The sequence below is a fragment of the Melozone crissalis genome, unplaced genomic scaffold (genome assembly GCF_028551555.1).
Source record: "Melozone crissalis strain CALT ecotype California unplaced genomic scaffold, PUWL_Pcris_2 ptg000033l_1, whole genome shotgun sequence".
Classification (NCBI taxonomy): domain Eukaryota; kingdom Metazoa; phylum Chordata; class Aves; order Passeriformes; family Passerellidae; genus Melozone; species Melozone crissalis.
Genome location: NW_026535811.1, coordinates 11,431,646 through 11,459,488, shown reverse-complemented (window position 1 = coordinate 11,459,488; position 27,843 = coordinate 11,431,646). Strand labels below are relative to the sequence as shown.

Here is a 27,843-nt window from a genome sequence, read left to right as displayed (position 1 = left end):
GACCAAAGGAAAAAAAAGGTTAGATCTGAATTTCTTACTCGGGTTCTAATGCGCCATTGAAGAGATTTCTAAAAAGCTCATTATCTGTGATGGGACCTTGGAAAAACAGGAATTGAAGCTTTCTAAAGTGGCCTAAACCTGCCTGCAAGTATCCACATGCAGCTGCCAATTCGTGTTTTTGAGTAGACCTGCAATAAGGCCACATGGAACTGGACCGGAACAGTGGCCTCTTTTCATGGGAAAGAAACCCTTATACCCCCCAGTGTCTTGGGGTCAGGTGAGAGGTGTCTTTGAAGCTCCAAGGGCAGTGAGAGTCCTAGTTGCTGGCAGCTTTGGCTCCAGAGAAATCCTGCAAAATAGGCAAATTTAGGAGGCGGCAGCTCACTGTCAGCCAGAGTGACTGGATGTGAGTGGTGGATATTTTCTATGGGAAAAAAAACTTCATTCCTTCAGTGTGTCAGGGTCAGCTCAGAGTTGGCATTTGGGGCTCCAAAGGCAGTTGGATTCCTAGTTGCTAGCAGCTTTTGTCTTGGAGAAATCCTGCAATATTAGTGATTTCAGGAGGTGGCACCCCCCTGTTCCAAGATGCAACTGGACATGAAGAGTTGTCATTTTTCATAGGGAAAAAAATCTTCTTCCCCCAGTGACCTGGGGTTAAGTAGGAGGTGGCATTTTGGGTTCCAAGAGTAGTCAGACTGCCAGTTGGAGGCAGCTTTTGTCTTGGAGAGCTTGTGCGATGCTGGCAATTTTAGGAGGCTGAACCCCACAACCAGCCAGCTGTGTCAGGAGACAAAAAATGGTCATTTTCCATAGGAAAAAAATCTTGTTCCCTCAGTGGCCTGGGGTCAGGTCACAGGTGGTGTTTGGGTCTCCAAGGGCAGCCAGAGTCCTAGTTGCAGGCAATATTAGTTTGGGAGAAATCCTGCGATGTTTGCAAATTTTGTCGGCACTCCACTATCATCCAGGATGAGTGGCCGGAAATGAAGGCCATTTTCCATGAGAAAAAGAAATCATTTCCCCAGGGTCTCTGTATCAGCTCAGAGCTGAAATTTGAGGCTGTAAGGGAATCCTTAGTCCTAGTTTCTGTCAGCTTTAGTTCTGAAGAAATCCAGTGAAGTTTGCAAATTTGTAGGTTGGCACCCCACTGTCATCCAGCGCAAGTGGCCGCAAATGGAGGCAGTTTTCCTTGGGAAAAATAAGTCATTTCCCAGGGTCTGGGTATCAGCTCAGAGGTGGCATTTGGGGCTGTAAGGGCCTGAAGGGTGCTGGTTGCTGGCAGCTTTAGTTTTGGAGAAATCTAGAGAAGTTTGCAAATTTTTAATTTGGCACCCCACTATCATCCAGTGTGAATGGCCGCAAACAGAAGTTGTGTTCCATGGGAAAAAGAAGTCATTTCCTCAGGGTCTGGGTATCGGCTCAGAGTTGAAATTTGAGGCTGTAAGGCAATCCTTGGTCCTAGTTTCTGTCAGCTTTAGTTCTGAAGAAATCCAGTGAAGTTTTCAAATTTGTAGGTTGGCACCCCACTCACCCAGCGCAAGTGGCCACAAATGGAGGCTGTTTTCCTTGGGAAAAATAAGTCATTTCCCAGGGTCTGGGTATCAGCTCAGAGGTGGCGTTTGGGGCTGTAAGGATGTGCAGGGTGCTGGTTGCTGGCAGCTTGGTTTTGGAGAAATCGGGCATGGTTTCTGCCTCCTGCTGTTAGCTGGTGGAACAGCATGCGAATAATGGTCAGATTCCACAGGAAATAGATCTCATTCCCACAGTGTCCTGTGGTCAGGTCACAGGTAGCATTTGGGGCTTCAAAGTCAGTCAGAGTTGGGGGAAATAGTAAAGGAAAAAAGGTTTTTAGAAACTTGGGAAATGTAGGTTTTAGAAACAGAAAGAGTAGAGAAACTTATAAATAGTTTTAGTCTTTTAATTTGAAGGTAGAAAAAGTTATAATGGTATAGTAATAAAAGATATGAAACACTAGTTTGAGTTTTAGGCTTGGTCAAGATAGATTTTAAGATTGTACAAAAATGTATTTAGCAAGATAGTAGAAAGTTTTAAGTTTAATAATGGTGTATTGTTAATAGAAAGAAGATTAGTAAATATTGTGTGAAGTAAGTCTATGTGTATTTTTAGTAATTGCTTAAAACAACTGTCTGTAAGCTTTAGTAAAATGTTTTTGCTTAAAAAGTTTTAAAGATGCTCTGTAACAAAGTAATATTTGGCTGTTGTTGGGTGTATGTGAGCTTTGTTACTTTTTTATTGTCTCAACTGTATAATGAGGTTGATGTTGCAAATAAAGCTTAAGGAATGTACACTAGCAGTCTTTTTTGGTTTGTGAGTGGAAAAAACTATGTCAACACAAATGGTGCCCCTTCATGATTCTCAGTATCAAACCCTGTCACATCATGATACCAAAAAAACTCAAACAAACAATAAAAGATAGCAAGATTTTCCAGGTGAGTTGTGAGTCCATCTATTCCTGTCTTCCACTCACAGACCTTTCAGTCATGGTCAGGAGCTGCTGTGGATGGAAGGACCCCTCTTTTTTAAGGGATAAACAGATAATGAAGACCACTCCATGATTTTGAAAGATTTTTAGATATGAAAGACTTTGATTTTAAAAAAAATATCCATAAATAATTTACCAAATGCTAATTCCAAGAGTTGATTTTGCAGATTTTTTTTTGTTGTATCAAGCAGAGCCTTCAGCAAGTGGTTTATTAAAATATGGAGCAATTTTCAGCAAGACAAAATTGACAGCCAGAACAACAGAATCAGGCCCTGTTATAGTTCTGTGCATTGAAGATGCTCTGTGCCTCTTTGCTGTGTACATGTGCTATGAGAAAAAGGCCTGGTTTTGCCTCTCACCTGCTGAGATCCTGCCTACCTGTCTTTGTCATGGGGTGGCACTGCACACTGAAAGATAGAGGACACTCCCAAAAAATACTCAGTTGTGTTTGCAGCAGGCCTTTGACATAACTAACTTCCGATCATGTGGTGGATTTTTAGGCTGCCCAGAGTCTTTTGTTTGTTTTCTTTTTTTTTTTTAATATTGCTGTTGTTGCTGTCTGGTTTGATTTTTTTTTTTTTTACAGAAAGCTTTAACTACTTGAAGAGAGTTGCTATACCATCCCAGGGTACCAGGAAATAGAAAAGAATAAAGAGAAGTAAAGAAGCAGAACAAAATGGTGATGGAGACCAATCTAGCAACAGAAGTGTGATCAGTGCACATTACTGTAGAATCAGTGATTATACAGTAGCAGACAATTAAAAAAAATCAAGAGGTGCTGTCACCACAACCTGAAGTCCTAAAGATCCAACGTCACTCTCAGGTTGTTCTCACAGTGGAAAAAGCTGAGAAGAGTGAAGTTCTCTGCATCCAGTTACTTACCTGTATGCTGTAAACTGCTTGAGAATCTCTCTCTTCAAATAATCCACTTGAAAAAATCTGACTCACCTTTCATTTTGTGGTCTTAAATATCACCCTAACAATGATCAGAAATCATCACTGCAGTGTGGACTGAGATCCAAATTCTACTGCTTCCACACAGATGGTATTTGCACAAAAAGTTGAGGAAAGTACTACATCCTTGCAAGCTGATATGGCAGAGACTGCATCTGCTTTGTGTATTTTTTCCCCCGTTACCTCAATTCACTCAATGATTTTCCTCTTTTTTATTATGTATGTAGTGTCACTATTGATAGAACTAGAAATAAAGAATCTTCATCTTACTTCCCAGGAAGGGTAGAAAACATCTGTTTATTGAATAAAAAGAAAAAACAAGTCCTTGAGAACTTTATCATTTGTTTACACAAATAATAGCTCTTACACTGTTCAGTTGCATTTTTTATAATGGAAACGCTATGGACAAGCAATGAACAACAAATGCAGCTCCCATGAAGTGACAGATTCCAGGGGTGTTTTTTCTTTCCTATCCAATCCAACATCAAACATTCGCTCTCATTTTACTTGCTAAAAAGGGGGAAAGAAAAAAGAATACATTAAATTAATAAAATGCGCATAAAACCCCAACAGGAATGGATATGGAAAATAACATGTTTGGATAAGTCCAAAAGGTCTCACTTCTGACAGGTGATCCCTGTGTTTGAAGAGATGGGTTTTGAATCCTGATTTGGAAGCCCTCCTAAACTAGTTTGATCAAACACCTGCCATGCTCTAAAGAATATGGATTATTAAGAATATGGCTGCTAAAGAATACGGATTATTCTTAGCCTATTGTAACCATCATATTTTATGAAAAATCAGTTCGCCAAGATTTCTTGTCCTGGGAAGCTGAGTAGCCTCAGAGCAAAAGGAAAACAATTATATCTGATTGCTTCTCCTGTGTTTTGCTGCTTTGAAATGTGGTTTGGAGATTGTTTATCTGATTGTTTCATTGGTTTCATGTGAGTTGTTTTGACTTAATGACCAATGACAGCCAGCTGAGTCAGGACACTGGTGAGAGAGGCACGAGGTTCATTATTATCTTTTGGGACTTTTGTCGGCATACTTTCTCTATTCTTTAGAAGAAGAATAGAATAGAATAGAATAGAATAGAATAGAATAGAATAGAATAGAATAGAATAGAATAGAATAGAATAGAATAGAATAGAATAGAATGTTGAAATTGAAATGAAATCTATTGGGATAGAATAGAATAGAATAGAATAGAATAGAATAGAATAGAATAGAATAGAATAGAATAGAATAGAATGTTGACATTGAAATGAAATCGATTGGGATAGAATAGAATAGAATAGAATAGAATAGAATAGAATAGAATAGAATAGAATAGAATAGAATAGAATGTTGAAATTGAAATGAAATCGATTGGAATAGAATAGAATAGAATAGAATAGAATAGAATAGAATAGAATGTTGAAATTGAAATGAAATCGAATGGGATATAGAATAGAATAGAATAGAATAGAATAGAATAGAATAGAATAGAATAGACTGTTGAAATTGAAATGAAATCGATTGGGATAGAATAGAATAGAATAGAATAGAATAGAATAGAATAGAATAGAATAGAATAGAATAGAATAGAATAGAATGATGAAATTGAAATGAAATCGATTGGGGTAGAATAGAATAGAATAGAATAGAATAGAATAGAATAGAATAGAATAGACTGTTGAAATTGAAATGAATTATATTGGGATAGAATGGAATGGAATGGAATGGAATGGAATGGAATGGAATGGAATGGAATAGAATAGAATAGAATAGAATAGAATAGAATAGAATAGAATAGAATAGACTGTTGAAATTGAAATGAAATCGATTGGGATAGAATAGAATAGAATAGAATGTTGAAATTGAAATGAAATCGATTGGGATAGAATAGAATAGAATAGAATAGAATAGAATAGAATAGAATAGAATAGAATAGAATAGAATAGAATAGACTGTTGAAATTGAAATGAAATCTTTTGGGATAGAATAGAATAGAATAGAATAGAATAGAATAGAATAGAATAGACTGTTGAAATTGAAATGAAATCTTTTGGGATAGAATAGAATAGAATAGAATAGAATAGAATAGAATAGAATAGAATAGAATAGAATAGAATAGAATGATGAAATTGAAATGAAATCGATTGGGGTAGAATAGACTAGAATAGAATAGAATAGAATAGAATAGAATAGAATAGAATAGAATAGACTGTTGAAATTGAAATGAATTATATTGGGATAGAATGGAATGGAACGGAATGGAATGGAATAGAATAGAATAGAATAGAATAGAATAGAATAGAATAGAATAGAATAGAATAGAATAGACTGTTGAAATTGAAATGAAATCGATTGGGATAGAATAGAATAGAATAGAATAGAATAGAATAGAATAGAATAGAATAGAATAGAATAGAATAGACTGTTGAAATTGAAATGAATTATATTGGGATAGAATGGAATGGAATGGAATGGAATGGAATGGAATGGAATAGAATAGAATAGAATAGAATAGAATAGAATAGAATAGAATAGAATAGAATAGACTGTTGAAATTGAAATGAAATCGATTGGGATAGAATAGAATAGAATAGAATAGAATAGAATAGAATAGAATAGAATAGAATAGAATAGAATAGAATAGAATGTTGAAATTGAAATGAAATCGATTGGGATAGAATAGAATAGAATAGAATAGAATAGAATAGAATAGAATAGAATAGAATAGAATGTTGAAATTGAAATGAAATCGATTGGGATAGAATAGAATAGAATAGAATAGAATAGAATAGAATAGAATAGAATAGAATAGACTGTTGAAATTTAAATGAAATCTTTTGGGATAGAATAGAATAGAATAGAATAGAATAGAATAGAATAGAATAGAATAGACTGTTGAAATTGAAATGAAATCTTTTGGGATAGAATAGAATAGAATAGAATAGAATAGAATAGAATAGAATAGAATAGAATGATGAAATTGAAATGAAATCGATTGGGGTAGAATAGAATAGAATAGAATAGAATAGAATAGAATAGAATAGACTGTTGAAATTGAAATGAATTATATTGGGATAGAATGGAATGGAATGGAATGGAATGGAATGGAATAGAATAGAATAGAATAGAATAGAATAGAATAGAATAGAATAGAATAGAATAGAATAGAATAGAATAGACTGTTGAAATTGAAATGAAATCGATTGGGATAGAATAGAATAGAATAGAATAGAATAGAATAGAATAGAATAGAATAGTAGTGTAGTGAAGTGAAGTGAATAGAATGTTGAAATTGAATAGACACAGAGCGGTGTGGCCATGCTGCTGCATGCCATGAAAATCTCCATTTTGGTGTAGATGAATTTATTGGAATCACAGGACTGCTCACCACCTCCTCTGATTAAACTGGTGTGACTTACACATTTAAACCTTCCCTGTTAATCTTTGGGCTTAGTGTTTTGGCTAATTGCTTTATAGAGAACACTGACTACAAGTGTTTAGCTGATGGACTGATGAAGGGGCCTTGAATTTGATTAAGAAATTACTTTGGTACTTTAGGTGCTCTGTGCGTGTGTTGTCCTCTCTCCTTGCAGCAAAGGTAGAGCAGAGCATGTGCCTGAGAAGCTGCACCTTCAAGTCCGGATTGGAGAGAGACGTAAAGAGGGGCTTGCACCAGCTAAAGCTCACATACTGACACGAGGTGGCTGGGGCAGGGAGCCCGGCTTGTTCTTTCACAAGAAGCAAGCTTTGGGCAAATGGGATAGCAGTGGTTCAAGCTGCTTTTCCTTCCGCACATTCCTGTGAGTGGCTGTCAGGCTTGAGAAACCTCAGGAGAGCTGGGCTTGGATTCTGGCTGCATCATCACAAGTCCCCAACAGCTTTTGGAGCCACAGGAGCTCCTGGGGTGTGGTACCCACCTGCAGGGCCCTGCCCTTGGTCTCGATGGGCAGTGTCACTGCAGAGATGGCACAGATGATGCACACAGAGGAGAAGAGACACAGGGCTCCCAAGAAAGAGGCACTCATGAGAACCTGCAGGTCAAAGACCATCAAACAGCAGCTCGTTGGTGTGGGGGATTGGCACTAAATAGCAATTAAGAGTGGACAAAGGGTCACAAGTGCCTGAGAGACTCTGTTAGCATTCAAAACCACATAATCACGGGGGATTATATGCGGTGCTTTTTATTAAGAGCTCTGGGAATCGGGGTATATTCAACCCAAATCTGACTCCGACCATACATCCAAAATGATCATGTTTTATACTCTATCGTTACATAACTTTCATGTCAATTATTAAACTTATATTGTTCTATTGTATACATAAATTTAGCCCCTCTCTGAATTTCCAACATAGTTTCTCACTATTCTTCTTATGGTTATATAATAATTACATTTAATTACTAAACAATTATATAACTTATCATACTGCTTACGCAGGTGCAGTTGATCTGGGAAAGCACAAAGCCTAACATTTTAGATTCTATCTTTAACTTTTTCCAGGGTTCCACTATCAACTCCACAATAGAAAAAACAGTATCTAGTGAACCTTAAGAGCTTTCAGAAAGTATCAAATACTAGTGAGCTGAACTCTGTGATGAGAGTTTCTCAAAGCTGCATCTGGCATGGACCACCCAAGCACTCTGTATATGGGGTTGGGAGGGAATTGATTACATCCTCCCTTTTTTTTTGGATGAATTTCAGGGACATCTCTGTATTTGATGGTAATGTTCAGCACAATGTCTACCAACACTGTCAAGCATGCTATTACCTGTGATATAAAAGGAGCCACCATTGCTCCCACACGGCACAATGCCCCACTTGTCCCCATCCCCAGCGCTCGCATTGTGGTGGGATAAACCTAAAACAGGCCAGAAATAAACTGGATTAGTGCAACAGCAATCTGCAATATCTGTACTTTCCTTTAGCTTTTTAAAACTTTTTATCAGAGAGACCCATTGTGTTATCAAGGGCAGCTAATAGGATAAGATATGAAAAGAAATAAAAGCTCCCTTGGGCCTCATTTGAGTCATTACAAATATCTCATTTTTTTGCCCCAAGTAAAGTTTTAGGGCAAGTCAAAGCTGGCTGTGATTCCTCTTTGTTTAGCATTTGTTTAGCATCACTACCACTACTTCATTTCCTGGCCCTATGATCAAAATCACAGAGGTTAGATTGGATGGTAAAGGAAAAATTTTGTTTATATTACTGGGCCCTCCTGTAACTTGGAAGCAGGAAGCAAAGATATTGTCTGCAGAGTTCAAGTCTGCCTATTCATTTTTATCAACAGCATCTTTGTTTAGAAGAAAGAAAAAGAACAACAGATCCCAGTAAGAAATAGGCTTAGAAAAATATGCCTTGTGTTATCTTTCACACTTCCCCAACACCTGTGCCAATGAAACACTTAAATGTGAATTTTATTGAACTTCTAGTCCTCTTAATATCCACAGATTTTAGCAAGTATACTCATATAAGCCTTTTTTAATACTTTACTGGGCCAAGCAAATTGAGTAAGTTATTAAAGAATAGCCCAGGCACTTGGCTCAAAAGATTTTTATCATTGATTAAATTGTGACTAGAATTGATTTATGGTTTGGCTGGTACAGCAATGGTCTTTACATCAACAGCAACTTATTCAAAACTGCTAAAATTGTGGTATTAAGGCCAGGTGCAAGTTTAAATATTACAGTGCACTATTAAAAGTGCAAGGGAGCTACTTCTGTTTGCTTTGGATCACTTTAATCAATTAACAAGGAAATCCATTTAACACCATACTTTTTTTTTTTTTTTTAAAAGAACAAAAAACACCAAACCAAACAATTTAAACTTAACTCACAGAACTCATGGCTCCAAAGTTGTGTGAAAGAAAAGATCTTTAAAGGATTAAAACCTTTTGCAGACAGAACATAGCAATTTCCATTAAGTGAAAAGAAACATAGATAGAACCCCATATACTACCTCATACAGCCCCTTAAGTGCTGGAAAATGTTCCTTTTAGTGGTAGTCTGTTTTCTCACTGTGGGGGTAAATAGGGGAAAGATTGTGGGTTTTGGAAGACAGTGGTACCCAACATCCTCAAAAATAATATTTTTTAAGAGCTGAGTAACAGCTGGCGTAGTAGGGCACTCCTCTTCCATCTACTCCTGTCATCTCCAAGCTGGTTTTCTGATTCCTTCTTTTATCTTGCATATGAAAACACTGCAGCCAAGATGCCAGAGATCTAGGAAGGTGACTCTTAACTAGTCCACAAGCTAGCAAGCAGCATTCCTGGGTATACACAAACGGTATTTGAAACCTCCAAGCAGCTCAACATACCTCAAGGAGAACCCACCTCTGCTGTGTAAATGTAGATGGTGTTGAAGTTGGCTGAAACCAAGGCACGCAGCATGAAGAGAAAGCCAACCATGCCCGCCCTGGAGAGAAAGCCATGTGGGACAGAGTTAATGTCACCAAGCAGCATCAGCAGAGATGCCAGAAAGAAAGAAAAAGGAGAAAAACAGGGAATGAAAAATATAACTTCTTTCCAGTGCATGTTGTTCACACATTTTTTAATTTTCTGGACTGTGCCAGAAAGCAGCTTGTTGGATGCTTAGGGGAGGCCATGTGGGCTCAGTACAAGTACAAGTGAGCCCCTCTGCACACCACTGCACCACAGAATCTGCTGCCACAGGCTTTCCCAGGAAAAGGAGAGCCTATCAGAGGCTTTTCTTAGACCTACAAGAATTACTGGCCTGACAGACTGGTGATCTGAGAATACCAGAGCTCCTGCCCTCAGCATTGCATACCCTCAAACAACACCCATAGAATACCTTGAGGTGCAGATATTAAGGAGAAGAAAGAATAGAGCTGTACATCCCATGGTAATACACAGGCTTAGACGTCTTCCGAGGAGATTGATGCTGAGAATGTTCACAGGATTCACTGGAAATAAAAAGGAAAACCATTAAATATTTGATGAAACTGCAATGATTGTCTGCCTTGACAGACCTTACACAGTATGACTCAAAGATACCTGGTGCCTACCAAACATCCAGTAAAATGCACAAACACTATAATTCTCCTCCTGCACCCAAAGTTTGTGATTTGGCCCCATGTCTCTTTTGTTCCACCCTTCCCCTCAGATGGTGAAGCCTGTGCTGCTCTGAAATTGGCTGTGCTGAGCCAGGACACCAATGTCTGTCCTGAGCCATGCAAGGAAGGCATGACTGGGTGAGCAGCACAGGCCTGGCTGGTTTTGCTCCCTCTGCTGTTCCAGCTTGCAAGGCCAGATGTATTCTATTACCATCTGTATGGCAGCTGTCTTTTGTTCAAGTGGGCAGTTTGCCTTATCTCTCTCTCTCTGAGTGATCACAATCACACCTCCCTCTGGGAGGGGACATCTGCTGATAACAGGCCATTGAATGTCACTGCATGGCTGATAAGAACTATAACACCCCATTGGGAGATGCTCCGCCCAGACGAAGGAGCCAAGCATTGCTACCCAGATATAATCCAGAGGTTCTGAAACACCAGCATGGCTTCTCCACTGGATTTCCCAGAGGAACAGCTGCCTCTCCCTTCCACTGGATCTTCAGAGGAAGACTACATCCTTTTCTACAGGATCCCCTGCTCCAACAGAACCACACCTGACACTCCAGGAGGACTGCAGCCACATTTCCAATTGGACTGCTACCAACACCCTGACCCACAGGGTGTCAGGTTACGTTCTGACTCTGTCAGTGTTGTTCTAGTGTACTGCATTGTTTCTTTTATCCTTTTTTTTTTTTCTTCTCTATTAAAGAACTGTTATTTCCTGCTCCCATATATTTTGCCTGAGAGCCCCTTAATTTGAAATTTATAGCAATTTGGAGAGGTGGGGAGGGTTTATACTTTCCATTTCAGGAGAGGCTCCTGCCTTCCTTAGCAGACTCCTGTCTTTCCAAACCAAGACACTCTGCCCACAACCCAGCCTGAGGTGTGCCCCACTGAGTGCCCTGCTGAGCCAGGGGCCACAGGCTTGTGGTCCGTATATCCCAGAAGCTGCCAGCAGTGCCCATTTCATGTCATTCCCTGTCACCAAGTGCAGGCACAGCTCAAACCTTTGCAGTGAGCACTGCGAGAGGGGAATGGCAGGGCAGGGATGGGGGAAGCAGTTACGTGCGATCTCTCCGGCTGTGCTGATGATCATGCTCTGGTAGGCAGCAGGCCCAAAGAAGTGGCAGTGGCAGGGGCTGTGGCTCTCCTCAGAGTCATCACTGGAGTCCTGCAGTGCTAGGGCTGCAGAGCCACACACGGGGTCCCGCTCCAGCAGCTCAGCGCTGGCCAAGATGACGCCGTAATAAGCGAAAGCGATGCCAAGCCTGTGGGGAGAAATGCTGCAGTGAGGTGCAGCTGTGATGGGGACGGTTTGGGGTGCCCTGGAATCTCTGCTGTCACTGTCATATTTTGTGAAAAATCCCTTCACCAGGATTTTTCTTCTGAGAAGCTGAGAAGCCTCAGAAAAGAAATGTAAACAATGATTATCTGATTGCTTGGAATGTGGTTTAGGAGGTTGCTTACCAACAGGTGCATCTTGGATTGGTTCTGTGTGAATTGTTTTAACTTAATGACCAATCACAGCCAATTGTGTCAGACTCTGAGTCTCACAAGTTTTCATTATTCATTCTTGTCTAGCCATCTGATGTCTCCTTTCTCTTTCTTTAGTATAGTTTTAGTATATAATTTTCATATACTATAATATACTATAATATACTATACTATACTATAATATACTATACTATCATATACTATACTATCATAACATATAATATCATATACTACAATATACCATAACATAATATATAACAGACCATAATACACCATAATATACCATAATATAATATACCATAATATAATATACCATAATATACCATAATTAATATAATATAATATAATATAATATAATATAATATACTAATCAGCCTTCTGAGAACTTGGAGTCAATTCTCATCTCTCACCTTGTCCTGGGGACCCTCACAACAACACTGCAACAATTGGTGACCACACTCTGCTGCTGCATGATGGAGCCCCTTAGCCTGAGCAGAGAGGTGGCTCTGGCATCCAGCAGGCCACTGGTCACCCTTGGCATGGCACTCCCCTCCTTCCTATGTCCATGCACTGCTCTTTCTCAGTAAACCTCACCTCAGCTCATAGTTCAGCTTTGTATTGGGTTTGCATGGCCAGGTTTTGGGAGTGGGTTGGGACTACAGGAGTGGCTTCTATGGGAAGCTTCTGGAAGCTTCCTCCATGCCCAACAGAGCTGATGCCAGCCGACTCCAGCTGCTGACCAAGGCTGAGCCCATCAGCAATACCAGTAGTGCCTCGGAGATAACATTTGTTAGAACTGGAAAAGAGCAACAGCAGCCAGAGAAAGAAGTGAGAACATGTTTGAGAAACATCTCTGGTGTGAGAAACACCCAAGTCAGTAAAGAATGAAAGGCAGGAGGTGCTCCAGGTGCCAGAACAGAGATTCCCATGCTTCCCATGGTGAGGCAGCTGTGCCCTGAAGCCCATGGAAGTCCACAGTGGAGCAGAGATCCACCTGCAGCCTTTGGAGGTTCTCATGCCAAAACAGGTGGGTGCCTGAAGGAGGCTGTGACTCCATGGGAAGCCCATGCTGGAGCAGGCTCCTGACAGGACCTGTGGGTCCGTGGAGAGAGCAGCCCATGCTAGAGCAGGTTTGCTGACAGGACTTGTGACCCCCTGGGGGACCCAGGTGAGGGCAGCCTTGCTTTGTCATTATCAAGTAATTCAGAATACACCTGATCATAAGCAGGCTGAAAAGTAATTTTCACTTTTTTATCCCCCCTGGCAGTTTCAGAAATGAGCAGCAGAATTTGGGCCACCTGGGAAGGCAGGGAATGCTGGGGGGATGGAAATGCAGACCTGAGAATGAACCAGGAGCTCCTGGGACAACTAGGAGACAAAGAAAGATAAAAAACCAAAAAGATATTTCATAACATTCATAGAAGTCAAGGGGAAAAGAAACATAAAAAATTCAAGGCCTGGCTTCACAACATTTTGGGTTGATGGGTTCCCACAGACCTATTATTTATACATTTCCATCCCAGAGAGCAAAGCCAATGAAACATGTATTACCCTTGCATATAGCTCCTGGGAACACTGCATATGAAACCTGTCTCCTCAGCCTTAATTTCCCCCCAGGGAGCAGCACTAGTAATGGTGAATGTGTTTCTGTCAGAGCCCTCTCTCAGCAGTCCTTTGGCCATCCCTGGGGAGAATAAGTTTTCCTCAAGCAGGTAAGGAGGGCTGCAGGCACACAGCTGGTCCCACTGCAGTCAGGTGTGGGCTCTGCCCCATGGCTCCCAGGAGCTGCTCTGTCCTGAGGAAGGACTCATAGCACCATCCAGGAAGTCCAGCCCTTTTCTGCCTCAGTTAACAGCAACAAGTCAGGGTGTCTGAGGTGTGCTCTAAAACAGGACAAACCTGTGGTGATCCATGTCCCTTCACCCTGCCACCATCAGAGGCAGAGTGGTGTCCTGTTAAAGGCACAGTCAATGGGAGAATCCTGCTCCCTGCACACTGTCAACCAAGAAAATGAGCTGATAAGCAAGAGACAAAAAATATTTACCATATGATCCATATCTGCAAAGTGGTTCTGAGGTATTTGGGGTGGATGAGGTCCTTGAATCTTCCCCTTCTTTCCTGAAAATCATACAATAGAAATAGAAGTTTCTATAAAGGCATCTGTGAGAGCAGTTGGCATGCCAGGCCCTCCTGTGCTCCCCCTGTCCGCAGGCTGCTTGTGGCACAGACAGAGTCACACATGGCGCAACACAGCACCCAGCAAACCTCCAGGGAGCAAAGCCTTGCTTCCCAAAACAAACCCACAGGAAGCTGCACTGCAAAGGATGGAGGAGGGGAGAAGAGAACATCCTGAGCTCTCCTGGCCCCCAAGGACCCCCAGATCTGAGCAGTCTGGTCCCATTGTGACCGTGATGGTGCCAGAGGGGCCCTGGTTGCTGTTGGGGGGCCAGCATTGCTGGGGCTTCTGTCAGCTCTCACTGCTCTGCCTGTGAAGCAAGCTTTTGGGCACATACATCTTTCTGGGGACCTGAAGTGCCAGTGAGCAGAGACTGGCAGGCACTGGGGGCCCTGCCTGGCCTGCTGCCCTCCAGGGTCCCACCACCGAGGGGAGACAAGTTCACAGGGATGGTGTGGGTTGACCTTATTTTTATTTTCCTAATTATTGGTTAAGCCTGAGAGAGGGCAAAACTAACAACAGCCCTTCCCACATCCAGTGTGGGTCCATTACATAAATTCAATTAAATTACAGGCAAGCTTTAATCCTAACTAATTCCAATACAATAGCAGTATCTTGCATGAATTGCTAAGGACAATACTCGGTGCCTGTGGGATTGAATATGTAGGAAAAAAGATCCAGGAAAGGGATTTAAAAGAGCTGAATAATTTTGAGGCCCTGAACAATGGATTTGTCTTATTTTCCTGTCTTGGGGGTCAAAGGAGCCACCTAAGTCCTCCCACCAACCACTCAGCAGGGCCCAGACTGGATGAGAGGGGGAGAAGTCTGGGGGGAGACTTCCCCTGGACTGTTTTTGGGCATTTCAGTCCAGCAGCAATCCACTCCTGAGCTGCTCAGCTGCTTACAGGTACAGGTGGTGCTATCAGTGAAAAGGTCTCCCCTCCTTTGACCCTCTCCTGCTGGTCTGTGGCTCCACACTCAGGATCTGTGGTCCTGGGACACAGTGGACAAGCCAGGCCAGGGGCTTGGAGAAGCCTCTGGGAGTGCTGGGTTGACTTCATGGCAGGGATCTGTGCAGCCTGCCCAGTCACAGCACTGGGAGAGACCCCAAGGGACAGTTCCCAGATCCCATGGCAGAGGGAACACCCCTGCAGGATGGGCGGGAAATAAGGAACAGCATGCTTTGCCAGTAGGGAAAGAAAGCAAATATTTTCTTAGCCCAAAATTTTTCACAGCAAAGAAAAAAAGAGCAAAAAATTCCATTCAGTTATGAAGGCCAAGGTTACTGTTTCTCCGTCACAGACATCTTTTCATGAAAAATCCTTTCCTTAGGATTTTTCTTCCTAAGAAGCTGGCTGAGAGGCCTCAGGAAGAAAATGTAAACAATGATTATCTGCTGCTGTGGAATGCAACAGGTGTATCTGTGATTGGTCTCATAGAGTTGTTTCTAATTAATGGCCAATCACAGTCAGTTAGCTTAGACTCTCTGAGACAGAAGCTTTTTTTATCATTCTTTGCTATTCTATTCTTAGCTTAGCTAGCCTTCTGATGAAACCTTTTCTTCTATTCTTTTAGTATAGTTTTAATGCAATATATATTATAAATTAATAAATCAAGCCTTCTGAAACATAGAGACAGATCCTAGTCTCTTCCCTCAACCTGAGACCCCTGTGAACATTGTCACATTTCTCCAAAAGAAAACTGACATCTTCATCACTACCTTCAGCAGTTGTTTGGAAAAAAATCAGGCAAGGAGGATGAGAGAGGCAGAGCAAGATGTGGTTGGCAGTCCCGTTCCCTCCCTGAAGCCCAGATGCTGGCAGCCCTCCTGGGACGGATGGGCTGGATCCCTGGACTCACCTGGGCAGGCTCCCTCAGGTGTCCCTCTGGCACGGCTGCCCCGTTGATCCTGGCTATCCTCTGCAGCGTGGCCAGCGCAGCCCCCGCGTTCCCCGTGGACACGTTGTACCGAGCCGACTCCGGGATGAACTGCAAGCAGAGCAGGGAGCCTTTCTGCACCTCTCCTGTCCTACTCACAGCTTCACAGCATGCCCAGGAACCTGCTCAGGTTGGCACAGGGCACCTCATGAGCTGGAGCATACTGTCTGTCCTTCCCTGCCCAGCCATGGGTTTTGGGGTTTTGGGGTTTTGGGTTTGGGATTTGAGGTTTTTTGGGGTTTGGGGATTTTGAAGTTTTTGGGTGTGGGGATTTTGAGGCTTGGTGGTTTGGGGATAGGGTTTTGGGGACTCTGGTTTTGGGATTTGGGAGTTTTGGTATTTTGGGTTTGGGGTTTTGGGGTCATGGTCAAGGTGGTCACAAGGTCCAGGTGGTCACTCTCGGGGTGGTCACTCTCAAGGTGGTCAAGGTGGTCCCAAGGTCAGGTGGTCACTCTCAAGGTGGTCATGGTCAAAGTGGCCCTAAGGTCCAGGTGGTCACTGGGTCCAGGTGGCCTCAAGGTTCGGGTGGTCATAGGGTCAAGATGGTCACTCTCAAGGTGGACAAGGTGGTCACAAGATTCAGGTGGTCACTCTCAAGGTTGCAGGGTCAAGGTGGACAAGGTGATAATGAAGAACAGGTGGTTATTCTCAGAGTAGTCACAGGTCACTCTGGTCATGGTCAAGGTGGTCACTGGGGTACTCTGTGTGCCCCAGCCCCCTGTTCCCCATGCTGAGTGGCTCACCCTGCCCAACAATCCCATTTGGTGGTCTGTCTCCCAGGAGTCTGCCACCTGATCTGAGTCAAGTGCTTGTGAAAGGTGAAAGCCAAAGACACACGTTTAACAAAAACAATCCTGAATTAATTGACATTCTAAAATCAGACAAAGCACATATTACTTGCTGAAGCAAAAGTCTTGGAAGGCACAAGGCCATTTTAATAAAAAGGAAGAAGTGGTTGAAATGTAACTCATTACTAGCATTTGGTGCTCTTTCCAAAATGAAATAGTTTTCAATTAAATGGCTCTATTAAATTATAAACAATTACATCTATTTCACTCAAATGTAAATTAAAGGCCCCCTTTTTTAAAGGTATGTATACTAACTCTGTCTTTTCTTTTCCCCTGGATGACACACTTCAGCTATCCAAGTTTTCTGGCAAAAATAATCAGGGAAACTAAATATCCAGGTTATACATCTGTACACTCACAGCAACCTTACATCTGCCTGCCCAGGTAGCACCCCAGATGGAAATGTGTATTCACCCAGCTGCAGGAAGAGCTTTTCCATCTCTATAGCCCCCAGCAGCCAAGGCTCAGCACTGCAGTGCCCATGAGCACTGCAAACAGGGATTTTCCACACCATCCTCCACAAACCAGATTCTCCAAGACTGGTTTTCCTGAAGCAGAAGGAAACCTGGGGAAACTGTAGTTTACCCTGGCACTCTGTGAACCCTTCACTGAGGTCACTTTCCTCAGCCCTAGAAAATGTTAAGGCTGAAAAGAGTGTGCTGTGCCCAGCATTAGACTGAAGGTATTATTTGTCATGTTTTTCATATGCTAGCTAGCCTATCTTCCTCTTGGCCCATCACCACAATCCCTGGGTCCTGCTGGCAGCCTGGACACTGGAACCTGGGCTGCTGGAGGGCTACAGCAGACCAGTAAAGCCAGGCCATCACCAGCAAGGTGGCATCTCCCAAAAGCTTGTCTGCAGCCCCGCCAGGACCTCAGGACCTTATCAAGCTGCTGTGTGAGAGGACTGAAGAGGAGAAAGTAGAACACAAGAGCCCTAGAATGAAGGGAGTGGAGGGCAATGGTGCCTGGGCAGACATCAGGGCACTGGCAGTACAGCAGGGGGTGGAGAGTGGAGATCTTCCTACCTTGAACACCAGGATGAGAAGGATGCCAGGGATGGAGGCAATTCTGATCAACCACCGCCAGCCGATGGTTGGGTTCACCACTGATGCCAGGCCAATGATCAACAAGGATCCTGCCAACCAAAACACCTTTTCAAGGGAAAGCAAGGGGTTAGAACATGAACACAGGGCAATGATTCGTTTATTTTCTTCCCTTCCAGTCCAGTTCTGTGGACAGATGGGGGAATGTGTTAGGGAATGCTGAGGTTCAACTGAGCCATCCTGTGGCTGTCTGAGAAGCTGGGCTTGGGTGGGAGGAAAAAGGGAAAGACAAACATTTGGGGAAGGACAGTGAAGGGAGTCTTAATTAGCTCCAGCTAAAAACCAATACTTTGCTGTGGATACAATTGTACTTAAAGCCACTGCTGGGTGGCTTTAAGTAATCTCCTGGGACTTGGAGACAGAAAAAACAGTGATGTGCTCACTTTTACCTGAGATAAGGGCAACATGTATCCCCGATATTTGGTGGGCAAAAATTCCGTTTTTATGATAAGTCTAGCAAAAGAGGGGAAAAAAAGGTAGAAATACAGTTGCAATGAGAATTTCCATACAAATCAAGTAACATTTCAGCTCAACTCATAGAAGGAATATTACCCCTTTTACCATCCCTCTTCCACCTTGAGCACCCAGAGACAAGGAATCCCTGTTCAATATTCCTCCCACTCCAGCACCAAATTACATGCAAGGGAAACACAAGGCATGAATCCTTTCCAGCCCATGGCTGTGGGATACAAGCAGGTAAACAATGCAGTCTATACATCAGGAAACCTATGGGAAGGTCCTGTGGGGTGGCTGAGGTGTCAGCACAGGCATGTGTTCATAGAAATGAACATTTTAGTAAAGGCTTTTTTCCCATGAAATGAGGAAAACTATCCCACTTTTAAATGCTTGGCATGCCCTTGGGGCAGGGTGCTCGTGGCACAGGCATCTCTCAAGCTCCCCAGTGTGAATTTTGTTTCCTTAGCTGGACAGGGAGAGAGAGGTGGGAAGAGGATGGTGCCGAAATATTTCATTTGTTTCCATAAGAGAGTCAACAACAACAAAAAACCCCTATTTTTCCAGGCCCCTAGAGAAGTGGTTGTTAATATTGTGAATTTTTCTTCCTCACATCGTCCTTCCTGCTCCAACAAGACAAAAACTTAATTTCAGTGGGAACATTTCACATAATTTAAAAATAATTTTCTACTTAAGCAGAATTGTTGTGACTTTTTTTTTTTTAAGGAGGAAGCAGCCTTTACTCATTTTACTCATAAAAATAATTAGACAGGTAACTCATCTGTTACCTGCCTAATTGTTTTTATATGTGCTTAATAATCCCTCTGTCACCAGTTTAATGTAAACCAGCTGCCCCCTCTACTCCAGGCCTCAGGAGCCCTTGGGAACTGCAAATTAGGTCAATTGACTGGGATTTGGTGAAATTACAGAATGGCTTTTTGTTTGAAGGTGATGTGGGAATTTGGTCCCTTTCCCCTTGCAGCCCCTCCATTACAGCCTTACCCTTGCGCGTGGCCCGACACGCCGCCTCCCACCATGGCCCGCAGGAACACAAACCAGGCGTAGGATGGGGCAAACGAGGTCAGCAGGGAGAAATAGGCTGCCCAGAGGAAGGAGAGCAGCAGGATCTGCAAAAGGGCAGGAATTGGGGTCATTGAGGCACAGGCTCAGCCAGGTGCATGGCTCCTGTGGAGCGCAGGAAAAGGATGCACAGCCCCCAGCAGTCACTCACCTTCCAGCGGCCGTAGCAGTCAGCCAGGAGCCCGAGCACTATGCTGAACACCATGTAGCCAAAAAACACCATCTGCGGGGGATTGGAACACAGCTGTGGAGGGCACATTCCCAGCTACATGGGGCAGCTCTGCTCTTTGAGCTGCAGCTGAGCTGTGCGTTCTCAGGGCAGCAGAATGAACTGTGGTGCCCAGAACCCAGAGGCTTTCAGGGGGTGGCTTCCTTTGTGTAGGCACTCACTGCTGCAACCCACAAAGCTGGGGGTGGGTGGCAGGGTTCTCAAAATAAGAATGTGGAAGTGAGGATTTGCTTTGGCATTACTTGCTCTGGGCATGGACATCTGCTCTCATCAGCTTCATTTCTGATGTCTGCAGTTGTGGCGCTGTTCTTGTCACTGTAAAGAGGCCCTAGGAATTTGTTTGGTTTGCTGGGAAATGTGCTTTCCAAAACCCATGGTGGTACCCATGACTATGACCACATGGTGGATGACCTGTTTAGGGGAACATGAGTCACTCACTGTTGTCACTAAAGCCACCTGCCAGTCTTGGAGATGCCACTCGCATCGGATGAGAGGGGACACAACAGCTATGAGCATGATCTCCATGGCTTCAACCACCTTTGGGAACAAGTGTGTGCGTTAGCAAGAAGGGAAACCACAAGAAGCCCACAGGGAAAAGTCTCTCAGTCCTACAGGGCCTGTAGCCATGGCAGTTCCACCACGTCAGAACAGTCCTGTGAAGCCATGGTACCTCCACAGTGGTCTGAGACCTGTGCCTGACCTAGGAGATCTGGGTGACAGGGAGGAGAGAAAGGTACACCAAGAAAGCAGGTACAGGTACACTGTGTATCTGGGAAGTTTGGAAAGAGTCATCCTTGGCAGAGAAGACTCTTATCCTGCTGGGTTATTAGAAGATCTTCAACTATCTCTGGAAACCAAGCTGCTTGCTTGGGTACCTAGCTGTGGATTCAGGCATCTAACATGAACTCTTAAAACTGCTTTTGGTTAAAAACATCATTGCTCCATTGACTGTGTGCCCCAGTGCTGGCTTCTGTTAGGAATGAGCTGTTACACACAGCTTCAGACTTTTTAACCTCAGCTGGAGCAATCTTCATGGATAGACCCTCATTACATCTTTAGCCCAGCCTGGCCTCCAGCTTTTGCCCAAGTTCCCAAAACAGATACACAATTAACCCAAGACCCTGAAAGTTATGAATTTTTTCAGGTAGCCAGGGGTGAGAAGATGCCTGGCATTCTGAGCCAGATTGCACAGGATTTGGGTGCCATGGGGATGACAGGAAAAGTGCAACTGTGAAGCTGAACCTAACCTTCAGGCCCTAACTGAAGATGTGTCCTGACAGTGCTCCACAACAGGGACCAAACCATGATGCTCTGGGCCAGCCCACTCAGCTTTGCCCTGAAATGGGTCTGATATCAATGGGACCAAAATCTATTTTCACTAAGGATGAAAATAGCAGAAATCCTGCTTGAGAAGGTATGTATGGAAAAAATGGGCTGGCAGCAGTATGTGCCTATGGTTGTTGTTGCACAGCAATGAGAAAAATGAGAAGAAAGCTTTTTTCAGGCCAGCATAGATGGCTGCAGATACCTACCCCAGTGCTGCCCATGATGAGGAAAAGCATGATATGGAACCTCCCAAACCCAATGGTTTCCACAGCTTCTTCCACTGTAAACATCTTTTGTCCTAAACATGAAAAGAAAATTAAGACACAGAACCCATCAGCAGTCAAATTGTACCTCCTCTTCATAAAAAATGTCTCATGCTCCTGCAGGACTGCACCAGAAAAAGCCTGGAAACATCTACCAGCTTTATGTCCACTGACGAGCCCCTGGATGTCCTGGTGGCAGGGCTGAAACAGCAGCCGGCGCAAACGGAGGAAGGACAACCTTGTACTATTTAAAATGCTTTTGAAACAGAGTAACATTTCAAAAATTATTCCAATTAAATGAATCCTCAAATTACCAATATAATGAAGTGCTTACACAAAGCAGAGGCCTGAGAAAAGCCAAGCCATTCAGCTCTTCCCACTGCCATAGGCAGCAGCTACCAGCCTGGTAGGTGTGGTGTGAGGGGAATTTAGGATGATGATGTTGTGGTTCCATGTACAGAGGTTTTCAGTGGCTGGAGTGGCACAACTGAGGACCCTCCCTCTACCCCAGCTAAACAAGGACCCAAATTTCCAGTCCTGTCAATAGAAACCCACCTTTTGGTGGCTCTTTTCTCTCTGTGTGGATTTCCTCCAAGCCAATAGCATTTTCTGCCTCTTTTGGTGCAGTGGCCATCTCTCAGCTCCTGCTGGGATCTGCTGTTACTGCAGGCAAAGCTAGGATTTACCTGTGAAATCTCACAAGAGTCACCTGAACAAGAAAGCAGCAAGGCAGCTTCTCACACTGGAGTGGAAACTCTCACACACAGTCAAATATGAGTTTCATGCAGCTACTGGAAGATGTCCCTTCCCATTAGAGTTTTAGTGAAAAACACATAGAAACATCACAGGGTAAGTTAGTTAACTGAGAGACATCAGTCATCACATCACACTGGCTGCTTTTATGGAAAGTCCAGGGATTGCCTTAGGGAAGACTGGAGACGTGCTAAGACAAGAGAGCATGTGACAGCTTCCCCAGGCCAGAGGGCAGTGAAATGCAGTGCCATTCTAAAAGATGCTGCATCTCCAGGAGCCAAGACCTGATACAACCAGTAGTGGTTGTCCCTGTTGGAGGCTCCCCAGTGGAGCTGGGTTTGAGTAGAGGTGCTGCACTCTGCAATTGCTCAGTGTGGTGGGAACCCCCACTGAGGCAGAGCCAGGGGACCCAGCCAGCTCCCTAACCCCAGGACCCTGAGGGTGGCAGGGGTAGCACTTAGCTCCTCACCCAAACAGCACACTGCCACAGACATGTTTTATGAAAAATCCTTTCCTTAGGACTTTTTCTCCTGAGAAGCTGAGAAGCCTCAGAAACAAAATGTAAACAATGATTATCTGCTGCCGTGGAATGCAACAGGTGGATCTGTGATTGGTCTCATGTGGTTGTTTCTAATTAGTGGCCAATCACAGTCCAGCTGTCTGGACTGTCTCAGTCAGTCACAGGATTTTGTTATCATTCCTTTTCTATTCTTAGCCAGCCTTCTGATGAAATCCTTTCTTCTATTCTTTTAGTATAGTTTTAATATAATATATCATAAAATAATATTTAATTATCATAAAATAATAATAAATCAAGCCTTCTGAAACATGGAGTCAACATTCTCATCTCTTCCCTCATCCTGGGACCCCTGCAAACACCATCACAGCACACAGCTTCCTGCTGCAAACCAACCCATCTGCCTCATCCCTTGGCACACTAATCTCCATCCTCTCAGGGCATCCATAAACACAGCCAAGTGTTCTGGATTGCAAATGGAAGCTGGATTTTTCTGCCAGTGTTTCTGGCTTTCAGCACTAGATCTTTTGGCCTCACCACTGTTGCTTTTCCTCATCAGAAAAACTCATTTTAATCCCAGGACAGGGATTAAACACGCTGATTACTTAAACCCACAACCCTTCCTGCTGAGTGCATGCTCAGGCACTGGAGAGGGGGGGCTCAACACATCTGCACTTTGCTGACCCCCTCTCCTTTGATGACCTCCCTTCAGGAGTGCTGGGCTTGGCCCAGGCTGTGTTCACAGCCAACCAGCAGAGACTGCAATTCCATGCTTTCTGTGTTCAAGCTGCAGAAGGGCAAGAGCTGGAGGGAATTAATGGCTGAGAGCACTCAATGAGAGATACAAAATTCCCTTTGAGATAGAGGGCAGCAGGAACACAGAAAGCATGGAATTACAGTACTCCAGCATGGACACCCAGATCCTATACTGAGGTACAGTTAAAAGGAGGCCATTAAGGACTAATGGCAGATTAGTCAGCTGGGTCACATGCACTGACCTTGCTGTCACAGGTCATTACAGCCCAGCACCAAAGAATATGCAAAGGATATTGGTTACATCTGTCTCTCAGCAGTGCCACAGAGTCACCAGCTGATTATGATGGCCCACAGCTAGGGACTATTTCCAAGTGGAACTGGCTCAGCAGAAACCAAACAAGGTGCCTAGAAGAGCCCATGGGAAATGGTAAAGATTTACTGTGTGTCTGAATTGCCAAAGGCTCTGCAATAACAAAATCTGGGCACCTGTTCTCCTTTTCTGTTCCTTTGTGACCTGCAAACACATTCTGCCCTAAGCTGCCACATCACACTCTGTCAGGTTCAACAGACACTCTCCCCCAAAATGTCTGTGGCAGGCACAGCCCACAGTGGTGGCAGGACAAGCATCAAGGCCTGGGCCTTTGCCCACCCATGCTGATGCTGGCATGCCCTGCTACTCTTTGCTGAGGGGTCTTGGAGCATTTCACTGGTGCCTGCTCTGGGCTATGGGCATTCCTTCTGGGAAGTGCCACAACTCCTCCACAAAAGGGGAGGGAACCCCAGTCCCTGGTGCTGCTGTGCAGAACTCACAGTGAGGGTCATGTGCTCAAGCAGAAGGCTGCAGGGCCACCTCCAGCATCCTACAACACCCAGATACCTCAGAGGCAGCAGGTATCACCTAATGTGAGAACCACACTAGTCTCTGCCACAAATAAAACCACAAAGAGCAGCTGGTAAGCAGGTGGGACACACTCTCCAGCACCTCAAATAAAACCAGAAATCCGTGCAGGCACAGTAAACCTCCTAATATTCCCTACCAACCTGAGTTTTGCTCATCCAAACCTTCACAGCCCTGTTTGCCTTGATGGAGCAGCTAGTGTCTATCTTCAGGGAGTCACACATTTCCCTCTATTTGTAAATCCAACTAAACACCAATTACAAGAGCCAAAAGAACAGCAGTGACAAAGCTGTTGCTGGCAGGGAAAATAAAAATCCTCCAGCTGAAGGGAACAACCAAGAGTACAGTGAAACTGCTGCTGGGACCCATTGGAATGATGCTGTGAACCCTCTCCAGAGGGCTGTGAGGCACAAAGGCCATACAACATGCAGTGCTGCCTGTGACACCACCTGGGAACTCTGTCAGTAAGGTCAGAGACCTTCTCTGGCTGAGAATTTTCCCTGCAGGTGAGAGTGGGGCTATCTGATCACACAAATGATCAGATGCCCCCAATATTAAGCAAGATTTTACTAAATATTTTGTATTTAGCAAAGCTTTCTTACCTCTGTGGTGTCTCAGGCTCGGAGGAGAAGACCTTTTCTCTTTTCTGACTGTTTCTCCTCTGCTATTTACTTTTTACAGTGCTGGCAGCGCTCTTTGTTTGGGATCCAGCTCCCAGGAGTCAGGTTTCCTCCTTGCTGGGCACAAGCAGGTCCCTCTGCACCCACCTCCAGCACCCAGGAGTAGGTGCTGCAGGCAGGGTGCTGACCTGTGCTTGTCTCACTGCATCTGCAGGTCCTTCACAGGCACTGCCTGCCACAGGTGTTGCTGCTTACTCATCTCTTCTTATGAGGATGACTCCAAGCAGGTGGAAGGAGGGTGCTGGGACACATCATTATTGAAACACCAGCAAGATCTTAGCTCATAGGTTTCAGAGGTTGGTCATGCAGCTTTCAGTGCCCATGTAAGGCACCTTTGCCATCCCCTGCCTGGGCACTGCAGCCACCAGCTCTTCTTAGGCCAGATAAAGCCAACCCAGGCACCAGCACCATCAGAAAAATTAGGTCTGCTTCATCCTTCTGAATTTCTTGATGGGGTGGCAAAATGCAGGGAGCATCCATGGCTTTAAACTGCCACAGGGATCCCAGCCTTGCTGTGCAGCAAATCTCAGTGCCATGATAGCTTGACTAGGAATGTATGTGCTGACCTTTACTACTCAGTGTTTCCAAAATCCTTCTGTTTTGAATACATACACTGAGCTGGTGGCAACAGTGCAATAGTTTTATCAAAGTAACTCCCAAGCTGAATCTCATCCTTCCAAGCATCTGGAAGATATTTGCTACCAGCCAACATATGCTATCTCACAGCTTTATTTTATATCTTCTTCTTAATAATATCTAATATTCAGCTGTTATTGGCATCTGCTCAATGAGCTGCACCATCCAAGCTGCCAGATCCATACCATTATGTTTTCATTGCAAAAACTCCAACAGTGTGTGTGCAATGACAGGAGGGTGTGGATGTTTCAGCATTCCAGGTCCCCAGCAAAGAAGGGAAAAAAATGACCAAAATTCCAGTGAAGTTCAAAGCCACAAAGATGAGCTTTCAGGCCCAGGTGTTTGGGATTGCACAAAGGGATACTATGTCTGTTACATTTTTCCAACCACCTCATGGTATTCTACTTATTTGCCATGGAAAGGCAAAGGCTGATCAAAGTGAAGAACAAATGGAAATGCATGAAAGGTCCAGGAGAAATGAAAGAGTGGGACAGAGAAAAGAAAGGTCTCCATGCTGGCCAAGGACATGATGAAGAGCCATTGTATAGGTAAAGACTGAGGTAAGTGCTGTTTTCTGGAGAAGCCAGAGGCTGAATCCCAAGAAACTGTTGACTCCTGGAGTTTCTGAAACGTCAGTCCAAAAGCTAGTTCATTATCACCAGTCCAGAGGACGTAAGAGACTGGACAACAACTTGAGACCCAGCTTTTTTCATCTTCCACATCACAAAGTTGTCCTGGTGGGAAGGCACACAGAGGTGAGAAGGCTCTCACAAGAAGGAATAAAAGACTCAGGAAAGAATGGCTGTGAGTGACTAAAAACAGTTTGCTTGACTTCCTTTCTTTGCCTTTTCTTTCTACAAGGTCATTCACTGAGCTTTGTTTGATGTTTGCTCCTTACAAAATGACTAAACTCATGCCACCAGTTCTTAGAAACAAACTGCTCCCTAACAATGGGATGAGCTTTGGGTTCAGAAGCATTCTCCACCATTCCCTACAGGCAGAGATCCTCAGTCTGCTGCAGAGGGGCATGCTGAGGTCCTGGCTTGGGTCAAGTAACCCCAAGTGACAGCTCTTCCAGCACTGGGTACAGTACAGCCAAAGACACTGTGCTATTGCACCAAGAAGGTCTATTAGTGTACAACAATGGTCTCTGCTCGACCTGACCACACCTGATGGCCACATCCACAGAACCAGCTGAACAAAATGTTCCACTCAGCTTAGCAGCTGTGCAGGGAACAGGCAGGCACTGCTCTGCTTCAAAATCCTCATCTTCTGCAGGAAAACCTTTCAAAAGCAAAGCACTCTCTGGAACATTTCTAGGTTTTTAAAGAATTCTTAAAAAGAACCCAGATGAAACCTAGACCTCTCCTCAAAGTGTATCAGTGCAACCCTGCCTCTCAGCAATCTGAATGCTTCTGGAATATTAGTGGGCTTGGTCCTCTTGTGGAGTGGGGAAGCATCATTCCTGTATCACAAATGCTGTGCTGTGTTATTTGGTTGCACAGAGAGAGAGAGAGAACTGAATACAGAATTAAGCCCAGTGTTTGAGTTGCTGTTCTGTACAGTAAACAACAGACCACCTTGTCACCTGAGGTATTCAAAGGATAACTTGTTTTTCTTGCTTAAAAAATAAGCCTTAGACAAAGAGCAAAACACCAAGAAGCTCTGAAAGGAACGGATAATCTGTTGCTGGTAATCATCTTCTCAGTTACATTGCAATCACATGGAAGACTGCAATTAAGATAAAATATGTGTTTGTGCAGAAAATTCACCCACCGTTTCATAAAGCAAATTCTTTTCTCTGTGTTTGATAACACATCAAACTACTTTGGCCATTCTTTCTGCAAGACAGCTTTTCTCCTGAGTAGGAATAGACAAAACAGGCTGGAAGGAAGAAACAAAGGTGATGTGCATATGCTGAGCAACTGTGACACCATCTGCAGTCATGTCTGTGTAGGTTTTTCCTGGGCCATAGGTTACTTATGCCCAAAGAGCTGGTGACCTGGGACCATGCATGGGTCATGGACACACTCCTGTGCCCACCTCTTCTCAGCTCCAGCTGCTGCTCCGAGCCCAAGCTGTTGAAAAGGTTGGTATGGCTTCTTGAGACCCCAAGGGAAAAACTGGGACTGCTGCTTGGCTTGGGGCTGTGTTTTCTCCCCTGCCACTGTA

At 43.9% G+C, this 27,843-nt stretch overlaps 1 protein-coding gene across 1 annotated transcript; it reads right to left on the bottom strand.

The window, feature by feature from the left end:
* Positions 1 to 316: 316 nt before the first annotated feature.
* SVOPL (SVOP like) lies at positions 317 to 22,065 on the bottom strand. Its single transcript, XM_054281797.1, has 15 exons — positions 21,987 to 22,065; positions 21,375 to 21,466; positions 20,281 to 20,379; positions 19,765 to 19,836; positions 19,536 to 19,660; positions 18,470 to 18,533; positions 18,003 to 18,128; positions 16,049 to 16,177; positions 14,057 to 14,130; positions 11,584 to 11,786; positions 10,257 to 10,368; positions 9,779 to 9,860; positions 8,219 to 8,308; positions 7,369 to 7,482; positions 317 to 349 (listed from the first exon to the last, which is right to left on the bottom strand). Exons 1-15 carry the CDS (start codon positions 22,063 to 22,065, stop codon positions 317 to 319), a joined length of 1,494 nt encoding a protein of 497 aa, XP_054137772.1.
* Between the last annotated feature and the right edge of the window lie 5,778 nt (positions 22,066 to 27,843).

Excerpts from the sequence above, each read along its gene's own strand:
- SVOPL (XM_054281797.1), bottom strand. The coding sequence starts at position 22,065 with ATGGCCACTGCACCAAAAGAGGCAGAAAATGCTATTGGCTTGGAGGAA. Across the intron at positions 16,178-18,002 it reads TTCTCATCCTGGTGTTCAAG|TTCATCCCGGAGTCGGCTCG; the intron begins GTAGGAAGATCT and ends CTCTGCTTGCAG. Across the intron at positions 10,369-11,583 it reads CACAGCCGGAGAGATCGCAC|TGAATCCTGTGAACATTCTC; the intron begins GTAACTGCTTCC and ends TTTTATTTCCAG.